General features: G+C 46.0%; 2 protein-coding genes across 7 annotated transcripts in view; both read right to left on the reverse strand.

Moving 5' to 3' along the window:
• Window positions 1–45: 45 nt before the first annotated feature.
• On the reverse strand, window positions 46–7,496 carry ccdc134 (coiled-coil domain containing 134). 4 transcript variants are annotated; one of them, XM_078084624.1, is made up of 8 exons: window positions 7,074–7,328; window positions 6,170–6,396; window positions 3,539–3,669; window positions 3,312–3,433; window positions 2,648–2,732; window positions 2,150–2,331; window positions 1,177–1,248; window positions 46–1,089 (listed from the first exon to the last, which is right to left on the reverse strand). In XM_078084624.1, the coding sequence occupies exons 3-8, from the start codon at window positions 3,636–3,638 to the stop codon at window positions 964–966; spliced, it is 687 nt and encodes a 228-aa protein (XP_077940750.1). In that variant the 5' UTR covers window positions 3,639–3,669; window positions 6,170–6,396; window positions 7,074–7,328; the 3' UTR covers window positions 46–963. The 4 variants fall into 4 exon arrangements, with proteins under 4 accessions (XP_077940750.1, XP_040047440.1, XP_040047438.1 ...); XM_040191506.2 differs by having other exon boundaries at window positions 3,539–3,672; window positions 7,074–7,321; XM_040191504.2 differs by lacking the exon at window positions 6,170–6,396 and having other exon boundaries at window positions 3,539–3,672; window positions 7,074–7,496.
• A 605-nt stretch (window positions 7,497–8,101) lies between these two features.
• The window catches only part of mei1 (meiotic double-stranded break formation protein 1), a 39,452-nt gene continuing 22,777 nt past the window's right edge, over window positions 8,102–24,776 (reverse strand). For 2 of the 3 annotated variants that reach the window (XM_078084622.1, XM_078084620.1), the window contains 13 exons: window positions 22,613–22,798; window positions 22,031–22,165; window positions 21,703–21,889; window positions 18,058–18,174; window positions 17,271–17,381; window positions 16,021–16,196; window positions 15,657–15,741; window positions 14,377–14,561; window positions 11,601–11,682; window positions 11,242–11,348; window positions 10,314–10,445; window positions 8,932–9,047; window positions 8,102–8,353 (listed from right to left, as the gene is read on the reverse strand). In XM_078084622.1, the coding sequence (XP_077940748.1) occupies window positions 8,314–8,353; window positions 8,932–9,047; window positions 10,314–10,445; window positions 11,242–11,348; window positions 11,601–11,682; window positions 14,377–14,561; window positions 15,657–15,741; window positions 16,021–16,196; window positions 17,271–17,381; window positions 18,058–18,174; window positions 21,703–21,889; window positions 22,031–22,165; window positions 22,613–22,798 (1,659 nt within the window). In that variant the 3' untranslated portion in view covers window positions 8,102–8,313. The remainder of the gene's footprint in view (window positions 8,354–8,931; window positions 9,048–10,313; window positions 10,446–11,241; window positions 11,349–11,600; window positions 11,683–14,376; window positions 14,562–15,656; window positions 15,742–16,020; window positions 16,197–17,270; window positions 17,382–18,057; window positions 18,175–21,702; window positions 21,890–22,030; window positions 22,166–22,612; window positions 22,799–24,776) is intronic. The other variant, XM_078084621.1, reaches the window with a different exon arrangement.

Genomic DNA, 24,776 nt, shown 5'->3' on the forward strand with positions numbered 1-24,776 from the left:
ACGTCACGCCCCCTGCTGGCCGACAAAGCACGCTGCGCGGACACGAGACTTCAGGGTCACTGTATTTCATTACATTTGATAACAAAATGGCTTGTTCATTCTGCAGCAATGATTCTTTCTCTGAATACACACGTGGTTTGTATAACAGTCTTAATAGAATTTCATCAAATCACATCAATCTAAATTACATATATCTAAACCATTAAAATATCTTAATTTCCAGCAATAAACAGAAAATGAGTTCATATACTACAATTCTGGCTGACACATTTCCAACAGGATAAAAAAATTATCAACTAAATGTCACTAAATTGAAAAGACAGAAATATGGGTTGAAAATAGAGATGATCAGATGAAGCAAATGTGATTCAAAAGATGCAAACGAAACAGTAATATGGTGTCCTAAAACCTTTGGGCAGCGACAAAGAACATAAATCTGCCAACTGATAAACAACCCTCTAGAAATATCAAACCAATCTCAGTTGAAGGAACAAGTGACAACAAAACTATTCAATCATCAATTCAAGCTCAACCTAAACAGACACCATCCAAAAGGAATGAGGTGAGGACAAATTTAGATTTGGGAAACACTCGTGGTTCGAAGCAAATGGGATTAAATCTAGACACATTGCAGTGGGGTTTTGCACTTAAAGATTATACTGAAGTAAATGATATTCCACACGTAATTAAAACGAGCTTCCCTTATCAACCCCTCTCCCAGAGGCGCCTTCGCCTCCTATACAATTACCAATCACTGTAGATGTTCAGCACTTCGGACGTTTCCACGTTACTTTTTTTGTTGTTGTGTGGAACCTTGGTGGTTCCCCCCCTCGTTTTCAACAGAGCACCTGGCCTTCTACAAGCGAGGACAGCCTTGATTTCCTTCACTGTCGCCCCAGCAGCCGACGCGTACGAGCCACCCGTTGCAGTACTGCGCGTATGTTCCTCCCTCCCTCGTCTCCGCTATAGCTCGGTGCGAGAGCGGGAGATGCGGGGGCCTTTCCTGATTTCTTTCCTCTTCTCTTCTTTCCTCCTCCTCTTCTCCTCCTCCCGCAGGATCTTCTGGAAAGCCTCGGCTGTGTGAAGCACCTGAAGCGGACGAGACCGGGTTAGAGAGATGGTGGCTGGCACTGTTGGAGGCGCGCTGAGGAGAAACACTGTGTGCATCATACTTACATCGTCTCTCTCTGTGCGGTAGGGGTTTATAAAGTCGGGGGATTTCTCCGTTATTCCCAGCTCTTGTGACATCTGAGGGATGAGCAGAGGTGACAAATGAGGACTAGAGGAGGAGAGATATGTAAAGACTGTAAATGAGGACACGGTCACGTCGCCTACTCTGCTGGTAGATCTCATCCTTTCATCTTTAGGCCCTATGAGCTACTTGAGAAAGACAGTGAAGGGCAGTTCTACTCCAGCAATAAGGTGCCAGGTGGCCTCTGAACATTTTATAACCCACAATTAGAATGAAATGGTTCTACTGTTAATACAAGAGTGGAGCCATATGGTTTAAATGACTCAAACAAGCTTGTTTCTACATAACGAGATGTTTTGGTGGTGAGATGCATATAAATGATATGCGTTATTAATGTTCGTATCCCTGGAGCCGGCTTGCACTGCTGCCGCCGGTCGCAGAATTAATCCACAATATAATCCTCTTGACACATTGCTAAGGTCACAGATTATTCCCTCCAGAGTTTAGTTCATTAACACACACAGAATACCGTTTCATCTGCTTTGCTCCTTTAAGTTTCAAAAGGGCACAACCCATTGGGACAAATCAACTAATGACACATTTAGCGGGGACGGAGGACGTGACCACTGTGTGCCATACGGCAAGTGGTTTCCATTTTCTCACGGGATCATTTCATCACGCACGGATAATGTGTTTTGCATTGAGACTTTCAGAAAAAGACGCATTAAACATTTCGCTCAGGATTCAAATAAGCAGAAATGGCAACAAAAGAATCCTCATGGACTTTTGTTGTATTTGCTTTCAGCCCCTTTAAGTTTGTATTTCCTTTTTGTTTGTCTGTTGACATCACTGCTACGGGAGACATCACAACTGTGGCACTGCCCATCAACAGGTAGCATTAGTGACAATGAGAACAGGGGGGGGGGGGGTGTGCATGTGTGTGCTGTGCGGTCTTACCAGGGTCAGCACATGCTGGTGAGCTCCTCCTGTGAAAACGCCGGTCCGGTTACAGAAATTCAGGCCCCAGCGCAGCAGACCGTCCCAGTCGGAGTTCCGGTCGTAGTAGTGGTGGACGATACGGGGGAAACGCAGCGCCACGTCGCCGAAGAAGGCGGTATTCTCCACCACGTGGGAGTAAGCTGCAGCGAGGCGGACGGGTGGACACGGGAGGAGGTCAATCAAAAGAAATAAGAGGAACGTTACAAAACCGCCGTTAAAAAGCCTGAAAGATCGTGGAGATGATCTCAGTGACGTCCGGATGTTACAGCTGATATTATAGGAGCCAGAGGGGGATAATGATGAGAAAGAAAGTGACACGAGGGGGAGCTTCTAGAAACCGGTTAGAAAGACACGCAGTCTGTAAAAGAGGCTTCTACAAGTGGAGCCAGAGAAGACGACATTGGGAAATATAAAAAGGAAAGGACGAAACGGCGGAGGTGTGAAAGGGAATCAGACCTTCTTTGATCTTATCGTCCATCGGAAAAGGGTCATCAGGCTGCATGTTGGCTGCAACCAGGATTTGTTTAGAGTCCTCCAACACCTTAGGAATACAAATAAAAAAGGAATAACAACTCAAGAGGCAGGTTTGTTTACTTCACGCCGTGAGCTGGGGATTTAAATTGCTGTTGTAATTCAAGGGGAAAAGTAGTTGGTATCGAAAAAAAGAAAATAGGACATTTTACACGAGCCGGCTGGGATTAACTTCAGAGAGGATTTCATTAGGAAAAGCAACGAGTGGGGAGAACAGACTCTGTCATATGGTGGTTAAAACAAAGTAATCTGAGAGATTAGTCAGCTGTCACTTGGGCGGATAGAAACAAACCCAACGAGAAGCACTTTTTCAACACACACACACATACAGAAATGCTGACAATGTCTTCGGTAGTTGTCCTTGGGAGGTCAGAGACGCAGGCCGCCCTCTGAGAGCCGAGTCCGCATGAACATTCAAACGAAGGCGAGGAAACATGCCGATGACTGTGATGCTTTGGACTCTCTCTGGACTTTGGGTTCTCTGCCTCCTTCTATCAGCCGAGAGCACAAGACCCTCGAGCCTCGAGTTAGTCTTGTTTGTAATTGAGCGCAATAACACACACACACACACACACACACACACACACACCTTGAAGAGTCCTTTCAGCATGATGTCTATGATCTTGTACTGCTGGTTGATGTCGTTCAGCTCCACCAGGTTCTTCAACGCGTTCAGTTGATCTTTCCTCTTGGTCTCAAACAGCCGCTTGTCTGATCAGAGGAGCTCAGGAGGACACGCACACAAATAACGGGTCACGCTCAGGCCATCTGTCACATTTTAAGGCGACACACACACACACACACACAGAAGGATACAGATGTCCAAGTTGGGGTCATGTCTCAGTTGGTGTGTGTCCGAGTCCGCCCAGCCGAGGGCGGCGGCGAGCGCCAGGACCAGTGCACACGCCCCCCGCATGCTCAGCAGGGGTCGGAAGGAGAGGACCTCTCTGCTGGAGGAGAAGAAAGCACGACATGTGAGACACTGAGCGCGCACACATTGCGATTTCGATTTGTTTGAGGCTACGGAGCAAAGGTCGCACGTCTCCAAAAACAGAATCGTTCAGCCTGTGAGCGACCACGCGTTCTTGTGATAGATTTCCCTTTCATCCCAAAACAGTTTTCTCATTCATGACGCAGTTTTGCTTTAGCGGCCCCGTCCTCTCCGGTGATACTTCTGAGAAGCAGAGCGACTGGCTGGGGAGAAGTGGTCAATACGGACCACGAGAGGGGAGCCGGCGCTTGAAGAGGGGCTCCTTTGCAGAAAGACACATCTGATGTCTGATACTTGCATAATCCCCGAGAGGATCCCTCCCTCTCCTTGGTCGTACCGAACATTTTTCATCCAGTTGCAACTTCCTTTCCCTCAGAGGCTTCGTATGCATTTGAAAGGGGGAGGTGCGAGAGGGAGAAGATCAATTCAACAGCTAAAAATAGCGCCTCCTCAAATGAAAATTTGATGAAAGCCCATTTTTCTTTTTCAAAGAAAACATTAGCGGAGAAACAGAAGGACCTGCAGGGAGCCGCCGGGGCGAAAGACAATGTTGCTGAAAAGCTACGAGATACAATTCACATGAGTCGTGCATAATTTAGCAAGAGGCTCCATCAATGACACCGCGAGAGGGACGCAGAGGTTAAGAAGCTACGATGGCAGCGGCGGCCTGCCGGGAGAGGCAGGAAATTACAGCTTTCCTGATGAACGTCCCACTCGCCCGTAGAGACTCAGACACACAGAGACCAGCGAGCATAACGAGCACCGGGGACTCGATTTCCTCAGCCTGCAGGACCAGCCGGGACGCCCGCAAACTGTCTGGGGCGTGAATGCTAATTGAGACCGAACGAGCCCCTTGAAGAACCTCACTTAAATCAGAGGGAAGCATTCGCTCCCACACACACACACACACAGCTGCTGACAACACGGATCCACTTCCTCTTGCACATCTGCAGCAGCGCCACAAAACTCAAGGTTGAGCTCCAGATTTTGTGGGGGGGGGGGGGGTCTTTTTTTTGTGCACATCTTTGGTTACAGGTGGTGGTCTCTACTGCTCTCGTTTATAACTAAACCCACAGGAGTCAGCAGGAAGCAGCGGCCCTGAAGTGAGGACAGCGTTCGATTAAGGCCAATTTGTGCGTTCTGGGAACATCTTTTGGGTGGTTTCCCGGCTCTGAGAGATGCAGCATTAAATATCCTTAAGTGCTGGTCGAAAGCCTCCATTTCTAGATTACAGCCAAGAGAAAAGGCGCATCGTCCCTCCCCGGTCTGATGGTCCTCCACGCATCCATGTGGCTCTGACAGATATTTATGGGCAACGAAAAGAAGAGCGGTTATCGCCGCGAGCACAAATTAACGCAGTCAACGCACAGCTGACGTTTCGGTGCAACTGGCCAAAGTGCTGGGACTGTTAAGACAAAGATGGACATCCGGAGCGGATCGATCATCCCCAAAGTGGCAAAGGCGAAGGTCAGATTACACCTGACTGAGACACACACTTAGATCCCGTGGATCCCCAGTGCTCCTGGAGCCTCACACGCTTGGGGAGAAGTGAGACACGGACATGACATGATCTCTGCCCATGGTCATAACCAGTGTTGGGAGTGTAATCCGAGTAATTCCACGGTCTGTGTAATTCCACTACTTTTAGCGATAACAAGCATGTAACAAAGTATTTTTAAAAATAAATGAACGGATTTACAATTACTGAAATGAGTTTGTTACTCGCGTTACTCTCTTTTGTGACGCGAAGCGGAGGGCCGGCAAATAGTAAGTAAATAGCTGCCTGTCAGCACAAAATAGTTGTGGCCACCAAACGTTGTGCGTCACAGAATAGTCGCGTACGTGCACGCAAACAGCATCGCGTCGCTCATGACGAAGGAGCGCAGCCCCGCGGATGCTGCAGGCGCCGCTCCACGCAAACAACCAGGGCTCCACTTCACACGGACTGCAGTGCAGCCGATGAACCGGGCAGAGCTGAATAGATTGATCGCTCGCCATGTTGAAGATGAGATGCATCATGTCAACTGTGGAGTCAGTTGCCTTCAGGCAAATGCCTCAAACAGTTATTTTGTATTAAGTTAAGTATTAAAAAGGACTTTTGTACTATTGCTTGATTTGAAGGCCTGTAGTCCTGTTGATTACAACAAATAGGTCTAAAAAATATGTTTATTGTGTTTGACTGTTTAGTACTATTTATATTCATTACATTTAAAAATCAGACATAAAAGTAACTTAAAAGACTTTCCAGAGTAACTAATTACTTTTGATACACAGTAACTGGTAATTCAATTACCTTTAAAATAAGTAACTAAAAAACTGTAACTAAATACTCATTTTCAGTAACTTGCCCAACACTGGTCATAACCGCCTAACCTTTCTGACCATCATTCAGGACAGAACAAGACCTTCTGACGATCAGCGTCCAGGGCGGGAGTCTGTCAAAGAAGGAAACTCACGCCTGGGGAGGTGCGTTCGCCCCGGGGAGATCTGAGGCACGGTGAGCCCACGTAAATCAGTTGTGCCGGAGGAGATCTTCTCTTTCTGCCAACAACAAGCCGCTGTGGCAGAGAGGCTGACGTTTGATTTCCTGTGTGGGAGAGCGTGGTTCCAGATCCGTCAGATAAGCAGTCTTGCATGTCCGATCATACTGCACACCCGGGGAGATGGCTCCTCTCTGAATCCCCTGCAAGGGGGGGGGGAGAAAGCAATCTGCTCACGTTATCTGGTATTCTACCATGAAACCCCCACATGACAAGAAGAGGAATGAGAAGGAACATGGGCATCATCTTCAACAACAAGGAGGGAAAAAGTCCAAACTGACTTAAACTTCAAGCTGAAACCAACAGAGACTTCAGAGAAGATGGAGCAAGTGTGACGCTCATCAGACAGCTGGCTGTGCAGCAGGAGGTTCAAGGACTGACTGATGCATCATCTCTCTCTCTGCCCACATCTGCGAGCCGCTCTCCCGGTTATCGTTCATGCAGAGGCACCGCCGCGGACATGCGTAATGCTGATGATGACACAGCCTGGATGGACGCCGTCATGTGGACAATCAACTACAGACTGCGCGAGCCCCTCCGGCTGCAGCTGACGAGTTAATTCACTTAATGCCAACGCAGCAAAGACGCTTTCGGCACGAGGGAGCCCGTCAGTTCGGGACCTACGTCGCCCTGATCTATGCGCGGTTCACCACGTTGGCTTCGGGGGAATTAAACAAGCATTTAAAGTCGCTCCTCGAGGCCATCGAATCCGATCGCCGCTGTGTCCGCCCCCCTCCATCCCGACTCACCGGCACGTCCAGGTGGCACAGCCGGTAAAAAGCGTTGAGCAACACGGCCACGAAACTCGCGGATCACTCACCGCGTTGGAGCGAGAAACGGCGGCGCCACAAAGCAGCGGGTTAGCGAACCTCGTCTTCCCCCAAAGCAGTGCGATTCAACCTGGTTGTTTTTCTATCGCCACGCGAGACGATCAATTCTGCCCCCTCCAGAAGATCCTCAGGTGACAGAAACGCGGAGGTGGAAGTGTTGGTTTACACGCGGCTCTCGCTGCTCCACTCCTCCAGCGCCACGACCGCACCGGCAGCTCGCGCAGGACGAATGACAGCCAGCGGGCGCTGAGCGGGGGGAGGATGTTGTTTCCGCACGGAGGATTTAGAGAGCAGCGCCGCCAGAGCGTGGGCTCCGTTCCGTTTCCCTCATGTGATTTTAATAATTGAGATTTTACGTATTTGGGAAGAAATTCCCTATTTGATCTGGTTTTTAATTAAATTGAATCATCACGACCAAACGGTTTTTACTTTAATACCAAATTACTTTTTCAATGTGGTTTATTTATATTCCTGGGGCTACTATCGAACGTATCTAGAGATCATCAGTTGACAGAATAGTTAAAATACTCCCAGAAATGTATATCATAAATGTTCTGCACACTTGGACATATCCAAGCTTCCATGCACATCGCCAATACAATAAAACGGGCGGTGGGCTGCAGGGTGAAACACTCTCACAAACCTTGGGAAGGTGCTAATGGCAGAAAGATGCCTCCTCAGTGGGACTGAGACGTCTCCCAGAGTATATTAAAGCACAGCTCCGGCTTGAGGTGTGGGATGCAGTTAATCGCTGTCATGATCCGGTCAATTGCTCCCGTGGCCTGCATGAATCATTTCTATGAAGTCAAAAGGGTCCTTTTCACCTTTGGGTTACAGAATCCATGTGAAAGACTCGGCTCTAACCCAATAATAAATGGCGGCACTAATGGCAGGTTCCACCTTGGCACAAATTCTAATAGAACAGAAGAACATCTGAGGGAGATCTCTCTCTGTCTGAGAGACCCGTGTAGTGTGTAAAAAGCTTTTCAGGTGTGCATTTATAATAACGAAACATGTCTTTTTGATCTTTAATGAACAAAGAGTCCACCAAAACCGCAAACTGTTGAAACTTGAAATACTCTCAAAATACTTCCAGTGAATAACGCACAACACACTAGCAATGTAGTAAACGTATGTAGCAAAAAGTGAACAATGAAACCGATTGCCAACTTGATGGCGTAACAATATCAGCCACGAGAAAAATCAGTGTCCCGGGACATGAGCCGGCCTTCACGGTAAAGTCAAACAGATGGACACGTCTCCGATGCGCCTGAGGACGAGAGTTAAGGAGCTTGGAAGCAGAAAGTAAACAGAGATCTTAGTTTTGGTTTCAGCTCAGTGTGTGTATTCGGTTTACTATAAGTGCCATAAAACATTATTTAATGAGTATATATCAAGCAACTGCTTCCTTCATTCATCTAAAATAAACGTGATATGAGAGCATTGTTTTTGCGATATTGTAGCGATAAAGCCAAGACCCATCTGAACAGAGCGAGCGTGTGGGCGGGCGAGAGGGAGAATGTGAGAGTCATTGAGAACGTTAGATGTACTGACCCTTTAAGTACCGACTCCGACTGGAACACAAGAACGAGCCTGTGATCAACTGTTTCTGAGATTGAGCGGAAAAAAAAAGGAGCGACATTCAATGAATGACGGAGAAAATCAATAAAGATCCTCTGCTGATGTCTGAAGTGCACTATGTGTGTCTCTCATGGTGCGTGTGAGTATGTGTGCGTTGCAGCTTATCAGAGACACAATGACGCGTGTTTGAGGGAGAGATATCGTTGTGATCGTGTCAGCATGTGTGTGTGTGTTCACAAGTGTTTCACTTCAGGTAAAGCGGGATACACAACGTTGCCGGGCCGACCGGGGCTGCAGCTCTCGGCCGGCGCCTGCAGGTCGAGGGACTCCATCACAGCCGTCACTCTTTGCTTCATCAGCGGCCCCGGGACAGTGCTCTGGATCTGAATGAGAAGAGGGAGAGACGGAGACTTTTTACTTTATTAAATTAAAACAGGGAGAGAAGAGGCATTAGGGGATGGTGCCGGGTGCTAACATTAAGGAAAAGGGAGAAACACAAAACGCACAGGGCATAATTGGGACTAAAAGGTTAATAGGCAGCGAGGAGAAGGAGCGGCCATGAGCGCCGCACGGCAACGTGCACGAACGTGCACTAAAAGCACAATGGCCGGAGCGGCTGTGTGCGAGCATTCCTCCTGCGCTCAGGGAGACACTGTATCCGTACACAGCAAACAGTTGCTCGCCACCACATCAGTGCTGCGAACCCTGCGTAGCCCACCGTTAAAAACAAAAAGACATTCTTCAAAGGCAGGCTGACACACACACCTGGCAGTTGCAGAGTGCTAAATAAGTGAGCATGACAGAGAGCTTCCCCTGCAAAACGATTAGTGTCAGTTGTCACAGGGACTGCAGCAGATTTACAACCGTATTAACTGTCCCGGTGTTGGTTTGTCTTTGTCTTATTTTGTATTGGACTTCCCCCCCCGTCGTGTTTTCTCCCCTGCGGTGATTGTCGGTCTCCCTAATTGTTGTCATGAAAGCAATTTTGACAACATGTTAAAAAAAACGTATAAAATTACCTCTAATTTTATAAGAAAAGAGCCTAAAAGACGTTCAAATCAGAGAGTAAAACGTATTGAATAGATGCCCTCCATTGTAAATCATATTTTTTTAACGTTGTCATGGTGACATGACATGTTGCAGCAAAGTGTTGTCCCATTGCTATTTACACCATTTCAACCCTTCAGAGACCCTCACACTCGACGTGAGTTAAGTCCCTGAGGGTTTAGGATTTAGGGATGAGATTTGAATTGTCAAATTTGCTTAGAAAGGTTCCTCACTGAGTGAAATTAGTTACGTGTTTAGTAATTCAGTTATGTATTTATCACCTGAATGCCTCAAAGATAAGATGTCGTTTGGGTTCGATGTGCGTCTTGGTCACTCGCCTCAAAAAGGGTTTGAGAATAATCACCATAAAATGAAAAAAAGAGAAAGAATTTGCTGCAAGATACAAGAAACTAAGGTGTCTGGTTTTTTATTTGCATAAGGAGCAGAAACCCTGCGTGAACTTGACCGATACTGAACTATGAAAATTATGTATTTTATAATTTATTTATTCAAGGCAGGTAGATATTTATGGGTAACAGGATGACAAAGTGATGCTGTGGGAGTGTTCATTATTTTGTGTGTGTGTGTGTGTGTGTGTGTACCTGTGAGAGAAGCAGCCTCAGGGCCTGCGCTGATTCCTCACTAAGCACCTCCCGCCTCCCCCTCTCTGCCGCCTCCATCACCTGGTGGAGGCAAGGCTCTAACGGTACTGAAGTACCGCCGTGCTGCAGGAGCTGCAGAGGACACAAACACCAGTGACGGACACACTCACGTGTGTAGTCATTAACATACACGAGAGAGTGAGGAGAGTGAGAAAAAGTTAAAACAAGTGAAGAGGGATTTCAGCTCGTCATGGTTAAATGTGCGGTTAACTGGAGCGGTTGGAGGTATATATAAAGTTATTCTATGTTTTCTACATAAAGAAACTGCGTATTGTAGTGCATCCTTTGCATCCTGCAGCCGAATGTATAAAAACACACTGCTTTTTAATGACTGGAACGAAACCTGGTACAGTTCTGTCCCGATCGCCAGGTGATGTGGCGGAGCACTTTTACACTGATCAATAGCTCTAGCTTCTATGCTCAGCGTTTTAAGTGGTTTTCTCACTGGAATCGGATTGCTATGCGGGATTATTTTTTCGTTAAAAGATAATAGAAAGAAAAGAAAAAGAAAGTGTGGGCTTCGTGGTAGGTTGGACAGCCTGATGGATTAGCTGAGAAAGTAAAGACACAAATATCACCAATCCTCAAATATTTGCTTCTTAAATGTCATGAATACTATTGGTGTGTTCTTCTAGGAATTATTGCTGCTCACACAACACAAATAATGGTAAGAATTATTTAATTTTCCAGTCTCCATGAAACTGCACTATATTCATTCTCAAGACTCATGCAATCCAAATACCCTACCACTCTCATATTGCCTCCATTAACTTTACATGACATTAATATCAAATATGTATTGCTGCTCAGAACCGTACCCAATAAATTAATTTGAGTTGTGTGTGTGTGTGTGTGTAAAACCACTCACCAGTGAGATGAGCCTGAGAGTGACAGGGTGCAGACAGGAGCTGTCCCCTGAGCTGAGCAGGAAGTAGACGAGGAATTGACTATATGGCTGATTCGCCACGTACTTTTCTATGACCCAGACACAAAAAATACCCCCGGGAGAAAAAAAAAAAACCTTGTTAGGCCGTCTGACTCTGTATTGTACTGATCAATCCTGTTTAAATGTCCCTGGTGCAATGCAATCACAGAGCAGGGATGTTCAGACTAACACAACCAAACGTGCACGCTACAGTGCTGCAGACAGAGTTAACTTGCACACTTACGTATCCACTTTCATCTCTCTCCCAAATGCACAGATCCCCCACACGCAAACACTGGTACCTGTAGGGGGACTCCTCCTCTGCAGGAAGCCCAGCAGGGAGCTTAGACAGTTGACCGAGGCTCTCAGCAACAGCTCGTGCTTCTGAGGAGGAAGAGAGGCGGCGGGTTGAAACAGGAGCAAGGAACAACATCCTAAGAGCGCATGAATGTGACGTGGAGACAATGGACACGGACAGGCACGGACGCAGTGGACGGAGCGGCACCAAGAAACCAAAGGGAGGACAAGAGAACACCGGTCTGAGCGAATGAGTGAGGGTTTAATAATGCATGTCTCTCCCACAGCGGCACTATGTCGTGTCCAAAAATACTGAAGTAGGCCACGCGGATATAGAGACGGCACACTGGAGTTACACCCTAACCCTGAGACAGAGGGAAGGAGATAGGAGGGAAAAAGAGGGGGTGAGAGAGAACGAAAGAGGGGAGAACGGCAAATGAGGAGAGAGAAAGGAGGGCCAGAAAGTGAGGATAAAAGAGGAAAGTAGTCAAAGAAAGTAGAAGAGAGGAGCGGCAGTGTTTCCCACTGGTGACGACCCCGAGCATTTAGTGGAAAAAGTTGAGCTGAACAGCAGACTACAGAGCAGCGGAGCGTGAAGCGGAACCTCACTTCACTGCTAAAGTCTTTTACTCAGAGAAGAAATGCCACTGGTGTGGAACCAGACGCTGGGCTGCTGCTACATCGGCAGTGGATAGAACAAGAAAAATGCACAAATGACCCTAAAGTGCATCTTTTTTAAACTATATATGTTGAGCTCTCTCTGTTTGCTTGTCACGATCGAATCCGGACTAATTGCATTCAGAGCCGGTGTCATTATCCTGACCATATGGTGTAGTACTGGCCGCTGTAGCAGGGTTTCACAACACGGTTTGCATTTTGCATGCAAATGGGCATCAAAACGAGCCGGGTATTACACGTCAGTAGCGGGAGACTTTCCAGGCTCTCTGGTTACCCATTGAAATACATCGCACACCTCCTCGAGTCTGTGGACCTGTGTGTGTGACGGTGTAACAAATTTGTGTTGGCTGCAAAGTGTTAATGACCCAAAACAAATCATTGAGCTGTAAAATCATCCCTGTTGAGTCAAAAATCAATTGTCACTCTAAACACTAAATTACTGAAAGCCGGTGTAAATTCACAGCATCCACTCCCGACATTTTACAAGTTTCTCGTCCTCCTTAGTCAAAACGACCAGCACTGCTGGGATGAAGTAGTAAACAAATGCACAGTTTTAAGACGTCTGCGCGGAGGAATACTTGAACATAATCCACTGTTTCTGGAGAAAATGGGAGAAGAATTGGATGTTGCCAAGACAGCGTTGTATTGTTTCTAAGGCTGGACCAGATACGATGACTAATATTGTGATATAAAAATAGATGTAATAAATTTGGTCTTTTTTGCCTTTTTGCGTTGCTTGAGGTAATGTATCCGTCTGAACTCATCACAGTGTTCTAGCTATTATTGGATATGTTGTAAACGCACCGATAGTCAAACGCCATCTCAATACCGATAGAGGTGTTTGGTCAATTGTGTCTCGATGTTTGTGTCAGAAGTGAGCTGAATCCCAGAAGCATCTCTCTGCCATCGACACCACCCCTAAGTCCTTAAGCCTTGGGATTTTTTTATTGCCGATCTATTAGATTCAGTGATACAGAAACAGTGCACCCCTTATTGTGTGACTGTTTCTAGAGTCGGCTCCCAAAGTGTCGGCAGTAGAGGTTCATCTTTGCTTCATCTTTATGTACAGTAGTAGTGGTAGTAGTAGTGGCTCCGTGTCTTGTGATGCTTTGATCTTTAAGAATTACCAGGTGGAGACTGCTGTGGTATGAAAGCCGTGAAGTTAATAACGATAATTTATCCTGTGTTTTGATAAGGGGTCTGCCTACTGCTTTATTTTGTGCACTGGATGATTATGATTTCAGCTTTTGCCGAGCTGGCTGCCACCCAGGGGAAGTAGCGCTTCACCAGTTTACTGTTAAACGACCGCTGGCGAGACACCAGTCACCCCCGTTTCCTAATAAACAACCAGAGTCAATACATCGGCTAACATGCCATAACTTTCTCTGCAGAAGTGTGCCATCCCATTATGCTAACTGCTAAATCAATAGAAATCCCGTTCCCAGCAAAACCTTATTTGGGAAAGGCAGCTTCAGTGTCATGCAGTTAAGCTGTCGGCTTCATGTTATCTGCAGAATGAACGGATGAGTGAAAGTAAAGCAAAAGACGTTAGGTGTCATATCAGCATTTATGATCAGCGCTGTTTGTGCGCATAGTTATGATTAATGATTAACACATTAAATAAACCTTTCTATACATAATGTTATTCACATTTGTTTAGGATGAATCAGAATGAAAACACAGCATTAGAGTGACGAGTCTGATGTCTTCCTCGGGGCTCGTATCTCATATAAATCATTTTCCTTTAGTTTTATATTATGTACCTCTGTCCATCAATCCTTCATTAAATAAACAGCTCTACTATGAAATGTTTACGTGAAAACTTGAAAAGGAACACAACGATATTTCAGAATCAATTGCTGTAAAAAACAATTCATCTGGTAGCATAGAGAATTTGCCGATGGTGTTCTCCGTTATTCACAAACAATAAATAAATAAAATGTTGCAATAGCAGTTCCTGGAGCAGACTGAAATGTGTAACTTGATATTAAATCCATATTACCATTAAGAAGAAGTTCAAACAAAGTGTTTGGAACCACACACACACAACAACAATCAATCCCCCCAGAACATTTAAGTTGTTCAAGTTTAAAGTAGTACAACCTGCAGAAGGAGTCCACTGAGGACAGTCGAGAGGCACTGGGTTCCTCTGGAGCCGAGCGGGTACAACGCGCCATCTTCCACCCCCAGAGGTCTGGAACCGACCAGGCCAGGACCAGTACTCAGACGCACCACTGCTGATGCCAGGTCGGCATCAAGGAGAACTTGCAGCAAATTCAGGTAGCTGACTGGAAAGAGTGAGAGAAAGAGAGAGGGAGAGAGAGGGAAATGGGAAGAGAGGAGGAGATAAGGGCTGTAAAACTAAGGGAGTGAGTGCACTGGGTGAGTGAGATGGGGTAGTTAAAAAAATATGTTAAACACAAGATGTAAAGGGAATAAAAAGCCATAGTTCACAGTTAAGGAAACTGAGGGCGATTTCTGAACTAACATGTGGCGGAGTGAGCAAGAGGGAGCGTGTGCGAGGCAGTGACAGACAGGGTTGAAGGAAGGTCACAAAGAATGACGTACCCACGTAGTGATTGAGACAAAGAACACAAAGGCACCCAAACGCCAAGCGCTTGCACGAACGCCATGCACACTGAGATTAGAGCTTTCTGAGGGACTAAATTAGTGGCAGCAGGAGAGAGGGAGGAGAGACACAGCACAGAGCGAGAGAGAGAGAGAGAGAGAGGGAGGTTGGGAGGGAGGCAGAGTGAGTGAGGAGAGGGAGACGGAAAGAGAGGACGGAGCCGATACATCACAGCAACCCTGACAGGCCACTTATCCATCTGACAGACACAGACGGGAGCAGCGGGGATGATCTGTCTCCCCAGTGGTGCAGCTTAATATAATTAAAGTGAGTCTAAATTCATGCCCAGCGTTCGGGTATTTCAACCAAGCATAAAGAAGAATTAACAAACAGACACAGAAACAACTGCAGGTGAACCTCATTTGTCCTGTCTATCCTCAGAGCTCTCGCAGTGTCGCGACAGTTGCTGCAATAATCAGAGACGCCTGAAAAGCTTTACTGACGTGCATTGAGCCGTCTTGGTTTCACCAACCCTTCGGTGTCTGTAATTGCACTGGATGGTGTGAAAAGGAGTAGTGCAAGAAATACACAAAGGGTAAAGCTGAGAAGATGCTGCATTAAGAGAATGCACACAACTGAGATGACAAAAACAAAATAGGGGAAGAGAGAAAAACAGGAGCTGAGCACCAAATCCTTTCAGGAACACACTCTCAGCTTACCCACACTTGCTTGAAACACCACACTTGCATTGGAGATGAACTCTTTTCGTACCTGCTGTCAGGTGTTTTCAAAATAATCATGTAAGTTTTTTTACCCAGCAAGAGATTGTCTGTGTTCCGTTTTTGAACAAGAAGTCGGTGCACGGCTGCGTTCAGACTCCAGCCGATGCTCTTTTTGACCTTAAATAACAGAGATAATGAGAGAGAGTGAGAGAGAGGCGAGGGGAGAATAACCTATTAAAACATTGCATTGCAAGTTGGAATGTATCAACCTTGCGGTGCCAGCAGAGAGCAGAGAAGAAAGCGCCTTGTTTTATCCTGACTGTGATATGCATCAAACAGTGTTTTGTATTCCGTGTTCACATCTGAATCCACGCTCCATCTCTCCATGGATCTACGTGCCCTCATGAAGTTCTCCAGGAAGCTGTGATATGAGCAGAGCAGAGCTGCAGTGTGTACCTGAGCCGAGTGAACGCGCTGCAAGGTAATGAGCGAGGACAGGAGGAGATGGCTGCAGCACAGCAGCGCTGAGGGGGGACAGGCTGATGGAGGAGAGGATGAAGGGCAGGAGGACGAGGAGAAGACCGCCTGCAGCTGGTCCGTCAGTCCACTGTTGGACAGCAGCACGGTGACAGCTGGGGAGGACAAAGCACCACGTTATCACACTTTGATTGGATCTGTGCTGGTATTCCAGTGTGTATGTGCGCGAGTGTGAGAGGATCGCAGTTGGTCTGGTCTGCATGGTGATATGTTGCGGGCAACCACACACGCTCTTCTGCGAACCAAAACAAATCCACCAACCTTTCCACACGACCCCACGAACACACACATGGGCCCACGTTTCGACACACTCACTCTCACACAGTGTCTTTTGGTTTGACTTCATCTACAACCAGCAGTTGAAAGAACATCGAGCCTGAGGCTGAAGCTACTTGCATCTGTAAACTCACCACGAGTGATGAGGAAGCAGAAGGTGAATGTTGGTAGCTGACAGCAGAAAACAAATGGCCCGGGCATAATCAGCTCTGCTCCACAAAGAAACGCTTGCTCTCCGGCCACTAGAATCGCCTTATTAACTACAAAGCAGCTCATTGCTGCTGACCTCGGCTGACTCGCATCTTCTTAATTATTTAGCGTGGAATGAAATCAATGGCAATCAACATGTCATTTCCCATAAGTGATGTCTTTGGTAGGGGGAAGTTCGACGAGTCGTTATTACGCCTGTTGATGGCAGCTCGCTGTAAATGACTCCCATCACATTCATTAACTGCTGCTGTGGTTATTTATTCTGTGTTTGCGCTCATTGGTTCAGATTGTACATGCTGTGTAGGTTTCAGCAGGAGGGATTTCTGTTTTTCGTATGAACAATTCTCCAGCCTCAATGTGTTATTTTTCTAGTAAGTGCAAAATGGAAATAAAAATAGACCGACTGTGTCCACCCTCCTGACAATTTACGTGTGTTGACCGTGTTACTGCCTGTATGTGTGCACGGGTGGTTTTGTCTATGCGCCTGAGCTCGTGCAAATGTTCTCTCCAACTTGACCATCATGTAATGATACACAGCAGGTGTCAGCTTGTATGACGATTAATTCCTCTATGTGTCAATGCTGGATGCTGGGATGTTAAGGTCTGCTTTTCGCTTCCGATATACAAAGCGGTGTGCGGGGACAGGGTGCAGAACAAACAAGGAGAAGAAGAGTGTACCTAACCTCTGTCAGTGCAGTGTGCTGGGGAGAGACTCAGGCAGCAGTACAGGTAGCTGAGGGCAGGCAGCAGGCTCCCCGTGTCGGTAGGCTTCAGCCGCCCTGCAACGTTACTCACTGAAACACACACAAGCACACAAATTCAATACAGACGCCTCGCTCGGTGTTTCGTCGTTTCTTATAGAGGGGAGAGACATCGAGGCACGATAATACAGACATAAAAAAGACAAACATTTACAGTCACGTCACGTCTCCTACCGGTCGGTATAGGCTGAATTAATTTGGTCTGACGGTGTATATATCATAGATGAGAAGCTGGAGAATATAACTACCCACATAAAATGAGTTCCACTAATGCAGTAAACAAACAAGTCACAGAGGGACGACGCCGCGTTGACATCGAGGCATAAAGACGCACAAATGTGATTCTAATCGTAAGAGCTCAGAGCTTTAAAGTTGCCCGACATTCATTTGCGGCTCATCAGCGAGCACTCCCCTGTTGAGGAGGATATTAAATACCGAATATACGTGCACGCGGGGGGAGGTGAGAGCACGTGTTGAATGTGTTTAGTTTCTGGATGATCATGTGTCTGTAATGTCGCATTGAGGTGGCTGCCTGAGGGAGGAACTGAAGGAGTCTGTCTTCACGACCGCGGATAACCAAATGCATATTGTGTGTCGTTAGCGAGGGTTGAACGTGGGGCGCGTGCCTCACATGTGAACAGCGTTTAGGTGTCAGGCGGTGTGGCGTTTAGCCCACTATGACCCGCCGGCGGCACCTTTTCGACCTCACCGTGATAGAGCAGCTTGAAGTGCACTCCGTCCATCTTACTGTAGGAGGAAGATGAAGGCGGGTCGCTGGCCTGCATCGCACAAAGCAGCTTCAGCACCAGAGGGAGTGAGTTCACTGCTAAACAGAGAGAGGGAGAGAGAGTAACAGAGCGGCACAGAAACCACGAATGGGACAAAGATCAAAGAGAGACGGATCACATGTATTCAAAAGTTAAAATAATTAAGACAGTGTGAGAAAGTGCAGCGGAAGATAGAAGACCAGGGTAATAAAACGATGAGCAGAATGAAGCGAGTCAACAGTGTGTGCGTGTGGGAGAGACGAAGATGAGGAAGAGGTGCAGTCATCTGGAGCTGATGCTCCCACAGAGGTTTCCAGTTCAGTTCAAGTCGGGGACATTTAAACTGGCAATGACAGAAGAGAATGCACTTTCTGGTCTACGAACAAAGTGCACACAGAGGTTATCAAGAGGAGTCCGGAAGAAGAAGGGCGTGAGCACATCTTTCTCACAAATGCAACAAAAATACTGTGCGCATTTTAAAACAGTGATATTCAGAGTCTGAATCCAGAATGGGTTGAGGGAGTAAGAAACAGAGGGAAAGGAGAGACGGGACCTGAGGAAGGGAGAAAGAGCAGGAAGTCGGCAGCAGGAAGATCAGACGAGCCTTTCAGTAGTGCACTACATTAAAATGTCTCCCCGTGGAAAGCCGCTGCATTAGAGGCTAATACGAAGTGTATATTAATGCAAATTACAGTGGGCTGAGCCAGAGCACATGCACGGATGGCGGGCTGTGATCCCCCCGGGGTCTGCGATGAGCAGAAAGCAGGCAGAGACGAACCGCAGCAACGGTTAGCGAATCCCCCGCTGGCCCCCTGGTGTGTGTAACCTGAACAAGTACACAGACATAGTACCACCTTCTGGTAGACGCCCTGACCAAAAGCAACAGCCAAGTATGCTTGGACTGCGCAGCACGTCCGGGAATCAAACCCCGAGTGTTCAAAACCTGACTTTATTTGGACAAGCCAACATTTTAAATAAAAATCAAAGAATGAATATGAATAACTTTTAACTATTTTTGTATTTAGGGCATCTCCAGTTACAGAGAAGTGTTTTTCTACTTTCTAGAAGATGTGGTTTCTCCTTATTAGTTAGTAACAATCATTAACTTTAGAGGGAACTTGAATTGTGCCGTCTTGATCGTACTGAATTGTAATTTTACTCAAATGTTGTCAAACGACTGATTCAATGGAATTGTAATTAACTGTAATCTATTCGTTTTGTAAGGTAAAAAACGCCAGTTTAAAGGTGTGTTTTGAGCTGCTGAGTGAATACGTTCACAGAGGAGCTACTGCCTCAAAAGCTCAATCACCACGGCGTGTACGAGGGACAGACAGAAGACCTAAGACATCAGACCTGAGAGTGCGAGCGGGTGCGTAGGAGTGGAGTAAATCAGCTACAGAGGCGTGGGCCCGACCGCGCAGCGCTCTGTACGTGAGTGAGAATTGTGAAGTGCATACTAAAAGCTCCTGGGAGCCAGTGGAGGGATCGCAGCATGGGGGTGAAGTGAGACCGTCGATTGAGTAAACGGTTCAGAGCAGCTACACTAAGTGATGAAAAAACGTAATTTACAATGGTTAATGCGTGACGAGATGAATGCATGTATGATCATCTCAAGTTTAGCGGTTGAGACCACAGATCTGAGTTTAAAGATGTGGGAAAAAAGGAACTAGACAGCTGCTTAGTATGGGGGTCAAAAGACAAGGATCGATCACAGAAAATCCTTCGTTGCAGCGGGCAGCAGAAGAGAGCGGACCAATACTCTGCTTGATCATTAGGTGCAATGACTACAAACTCTGTCTTACTGTTGTTCAGTTGTAAGCAGTTTTCTGCTGTCTAGTCACAGTGATTGACAAATATCCTAGTTACTGTGAAGTTAACACACTGGGTTTAAATGAAAGAGTTGTAAATTATCTGCGTCATGACTTTTTATAATTTGTCTTAATGGTAACAAATAAAGAGAAAATAACAAAGGCCCCAGGACCGAGCCCTGTGGTACACCACAAAACAATGGAGACGTATCAGATACAAACTCCCTCTCAGAGGCGTTAAAGGTTTGTGTGAGCAAGGCACGAGGTAAGCCAGCCAGATGCTATGCCAGAAATGCCCACCCACTCCCGTAGCCACCTAATCAACACGTTATGATCTACAGTGTCGAACGCAGAACTGAGGTCCAGAAGTAACGATAAAGCGCAGTCACCCGCATCAGACTGCTTGTGACTTTTTTTTAGGATGCCACAGATTCTATAGAGATTTAAACTGTCTCTTTGAGATATCTTCCCAAATGTGCACTTCTCATTTTTAGTTTACATTAAAGCCGACACTGTTTTCTTCTGCAAATCACTGGATGTAGGAACACAAAAAGACTATAATAGCAACCTCATGCAGACAGATACTATCTGTTGAAACTAAATCAATAATATGCACTTCACACAGGAAAGGGAACTAGATAAACAGTTCCCTCATTTCTCACCGCCTGCACCGACGAAGGATGCTGGGAGGATTCGTCTTAACGGAGGATTAATGGTTCTTCCCTTCAAACATTAATCAGAAGCGACAAGTGTTCTGGGACCTGTTTTCCATTTCAATCCAATTTAGAAACAACCAAGATCTAAGGGAGACTTCGTGATTACATTTCAGCTAAACCAAGTTTGCCTGGCAAAACAACCAAAACGAATTACACCACCACATGTGCTACCTTTAAAGGGCAAAGATATTAGTACGGCATAATATTACGGGCCGTGTAAAGCATTCTCAGTTGGTGATCAATGAAGTGTCAAACTCAATCCAACATGAACTCTGGAGTGTTGGAGTAAGACGATAAAAGATCTGAGAGCCTTTTCATAATTTCCCTCTCTCTTAATGTGACCGTAATGAGCTCACCTTCAATGATGTCTCTATTTATTCATTCATAACAATTAGAACCATCAGAGGGAAAATGTTGGCACAGCAGACGACCAAACAAACATAAATCATACCTATTCTTTCCAATGAGGAAATTAAAGTGCCTTTTCATCATGTTGCCAAATAAAATGAAGCCCAGTGACCCATTTAATCCATGCACATGACTTTATAGATGTTTTACAGTCTGGCAATTGTTCTTTCCATATTGTTTAAAACCCCAATATCATTTGTTTCAGTGTTTAAAATGACATCAGCCAAATCCTGTTAAAGATGCAAGTGGCTGCTAGATCTGCTTCCATAATCTAATAAGTGGCAGTTAGATTCCACCAAAGTTTTGGGTTTACATTTCCAATTCTACCCTCACTCATATTTTATTCAACGCCAGAATGTTTTTACTGGGAAGAGCAGAGACAAGCAGAAGGTTCCTCAGCTCTTTTTTCTTCACCTGCCAGCAATATGTCTCAAGAGTTCCCGACGGCAAAATCTATTAAGTAGCAAAACCTGGCAACTAACACACATTTCTCTATTGCAACACTACAGCTCATCATTATTTATACATTCTCATCCATTCCCTGAGCTACAGGAGCTGCAGGACTGTGATGGTTTTTCCCTCAAAATGTTTTCTCCGGGGATGCTTCATGAATGGCTTTAATAGTTATATATTTATGTGTGTTTATGTATCCTACCCTGTGCTGTGTGTCCCTGTCCAAGCTCCTGTCCCATGTTCACGCTGAGCATCTTTAATGCCTGCAGCAGGGCTGGCCTAAGGTTGGCACACAAGTCAGCGTCATAGTCTCTTTGACGACAAATAAGAGCTTCCAGCACAGCCAGGGCTCGCCCTGCCAGGCTCGCCTCCCTGCTGCAAACCATGTCCTGTAGTCATACAGACAGACATACAGACAGGCTTAGACAGATCCATTAAGACCTCTGTATACCAGTATTGTCTTTACAGAGTGAAGCGGTAATGAATATAGGTTAAAGATGAATATGCGTTTTCCACAAACTAGTTCTTACCAGGAGGGTCAACATGACAGCCGGGTGGTCCTCAGTCAGAGTCAGCAGCTCCATGGTCTCGGTGTCTGGCTCCTGTTCCGTGCCTGTTCTGTGTTCTTCGTCTGCATGGCTTTCTCTCCTCACCGCAGTGGCCGCCTACACCGAGTAATGAAATCCAACCATTTCACATCAATTTTTTTTTTTTGTGAGACCTCAAAGAGAAATTAAAAACACATACTAACAATTTCATTAACTAAATGTGGAAAAACCAGGCATGTTAAGCATTTTCTGTTTTTATTTGCCAACCAAAAAACTCCCCTTAGTGCTGCCAACATTTTAGGCCTCCCTCTTAAGCCAATCCCCAGAATTATTACATTGGTTAGTTTGTTAGTTCTAACAGCTGCTCTAGCAGCTTGTCATTGACAGGAGCTGTTGAACTATTGGATGTAAAGGAAAATTCCTAGAATATGACAAACAAATTCTAAGATGAATTACCCAAGTTTTAATTAGTGAAACAAGTAAAGTGCGTGAGGATAAGAAATTGTGCCTGTCCTTCTCTAACCCGTTTCCAATGACGAGATGGAAGTAACAATCAGCCCTCACCGGGGTCGGCTCTGCATCTCTGTGCTGAGCTTTCTTGGTCAACCACAGCTCCAGGACCAGAGGCCCGTATTTCTCTGCTAGACCTGGATATCGCCAGATGAAGTGCAGGAGAGCAGGATGGCGAATGTAGAGGGAGGGGAAGCTTTGGCAGGAGGAGAGTGCCTTGCTGATGCAGTTCAGAGGAGCCTTGAATGTGTTGCGAAAGAAAAATGTAATAAGCTGAAGCCCTTTCTTTGGGAAGAGCACACTAACCATTTAAAAAGAAAAGCCTGAATGTGCTTTTAAACCCTCAGCAAGGCAGAGCCATAAGTCACAGACACATAAGACACCACCTGGAATCTCCAGCTTACACATTTTCATAGTACACACTATTCAGCAGTGGGAAAAATACCCGCTGCTGATTGGTGGGTCCACCGACCTCGTGCTCTGGTGTTCTAGCCTATTAGCAACATATCAATGAAAACCACTTGGTGCCATCATAGCCTTGATTATACACAGCTATGTAATGTAGCCAAATTGCTTCCAGATTTCACTTCTGGCACCTTTTTTCCCCAACCAGAGCTTTTGCACCTGAGGCCCATTTCCAATCTCCCCCCTAAACGCTGAACCCTCAGGGACTTAACTGACATCCCCTGGTAAGTGGTTACGTGTGAGTCTGTGAAGGCTTGAAATGGTGTAAATATGAATGATACCACACTTTGCTACATGTCACGTCACCATGACAACGTCAAAAGATACGATTTACAATGGAGGGTATTTATTTAATATTTTACTCTTTGAATGTCTTTCAATAAATATCATCTGAATTTGTGTGTTTGTGTGTGTCTTTAATTCTTGACGTTTGAAAAGTATACATTTAAATATGACACTCTGAACACAAGTGTGCCGTCCTCATTGTTTACCTTTTCCTACGCCTCTGTGCTTATATTGGTTATCCCGTTTTTGACGTCACATTGCAATCGCTTAAGGCTGACGCGTGCTTCTGCGTTTGCGTCTGCGTCGTTGCGTCGACGCACTCGTTTCAATTCATGGTTCTGCGTGTGTTGCAGAGCAATTCACCGCCAGAACAACAGCCGGAGTGACGTGTTTTGTTGAAGACGACCTAGAGAGTCACGTCTATTTATTTATTTATCATAGACTTTATTGCCCCGTGCATCGCCACTGCTGCTTTTCATCGCGGACACATTTGTCCCGTATTTTCCTCCACAACTTTGTGCACTTTACGGCGATCTCCCTCCGTGAATCCAACCCGCTTATACAACCCGCCAATGACGGCTTGTAGAAGCGGTCACATTTACGCATTTCTTCCGACAAAAGTTCTTAAATTTGATCCGTTCTCTCGTAAACATTCTTCGTTTTAATAATGGCGGTATCGGGCTATGAAATGTGAGACTCCGTAAAGGACGTAGTTAGCGGACCAATCGCAGCCTTGTGCGTTGTGGGAGGCTTGCGTTGCTTGCGTAGCCTAGAAAAATGGCTCGACACACGCAAGGACGCAAGGAGGTGTGAAAAGCGACGCAAGGGACGTCTGCGCCGCTCTGAAAACGCAGAAGCATAAACTAGGCTTTACAGGTAATTCCCTTGGGTCAGCATCAAATACTTGTTTATGGAAAGGGTTCATAAAGGTCTGTCTGAGAGCCTTAAACACTCAACGGTTTGACAATGGCACAGAACTAAACCCTCACAGAGTCAGCAGGAGCGCTCAAAGTCTGTGAGAGTGCAGAGTGTCTCCCATGCGGTCAGTACTGTTTTTAACGTACGGGTACCGCCCTACCTTTTTAGTACTGATACACCTTGCAACATTACTTTCAGGAGGTCTCAGTCAAGTTTCCGTTTCAGTTCAGTACTTTGCACACTGCTATTTGGTATTTTGTACTGTGCTTGAAACTGAATATAAGAGCATCATTTTAAATTATTCCTGTAGCTTGTGGAAAACGGGTGAGCTTTAATTACCACTCGTCACTGTCGAGTCATGTAGCTCAATATGGACTTTGCATCAAAAGATTAATATGAGCTGTCAAGCTTTGGTTCTAAGTAAAGCGTGTCCTTCATGGTTCCCACATTAAAACCGTGCAGAACTAGGGCTCTAGCACATGCTGCTCTCGTTCTCTGTGTACAGGAGGAAACATCACTTTGTACACCTTCATCTCAATGAAGCACTGAC

The sequence above is a fragment of the Gasterosteus aculeatus genome, chromosome 11 (genome assembly GCF_964276395.1).
Source record: "Gasterosteus aculeatus chromosome 11, fGasAcu3.hap1.1, whole genome shotgun sequence".
NCBI lineage: Eukaryota > Metazoa > Chordata > Actinopteri > Perciformes > Gasterosteidae > Gasterosteus > Gasterosteus aculeatus.

Bases quoted from the DNA above. Each gene is read 5' to 3' on its own strand.
- ccdc134 (XM_040191504.2), bottom strand. From the start codon at position 3,638: ATGCGGGGGGCGTGTGCACTGGTCCTGGCGCTCGCCGCCGCCCTCGGC. The intron at 2,733-3,311 runs GTGTGTGTGTGT...TGTATTCCTAAG, and splicing joins TGCTGAAAGGACTCTTCAAG to GTGTTGGAGGACTCTAAACA. The intron at 1,090-1,176 runs GTAAGTATGATG...CGTCCGCTTCAG, and splicing joins ACCGCACAGAGAGAGACGAT to GTGCTTCACACAGCCGAGGC.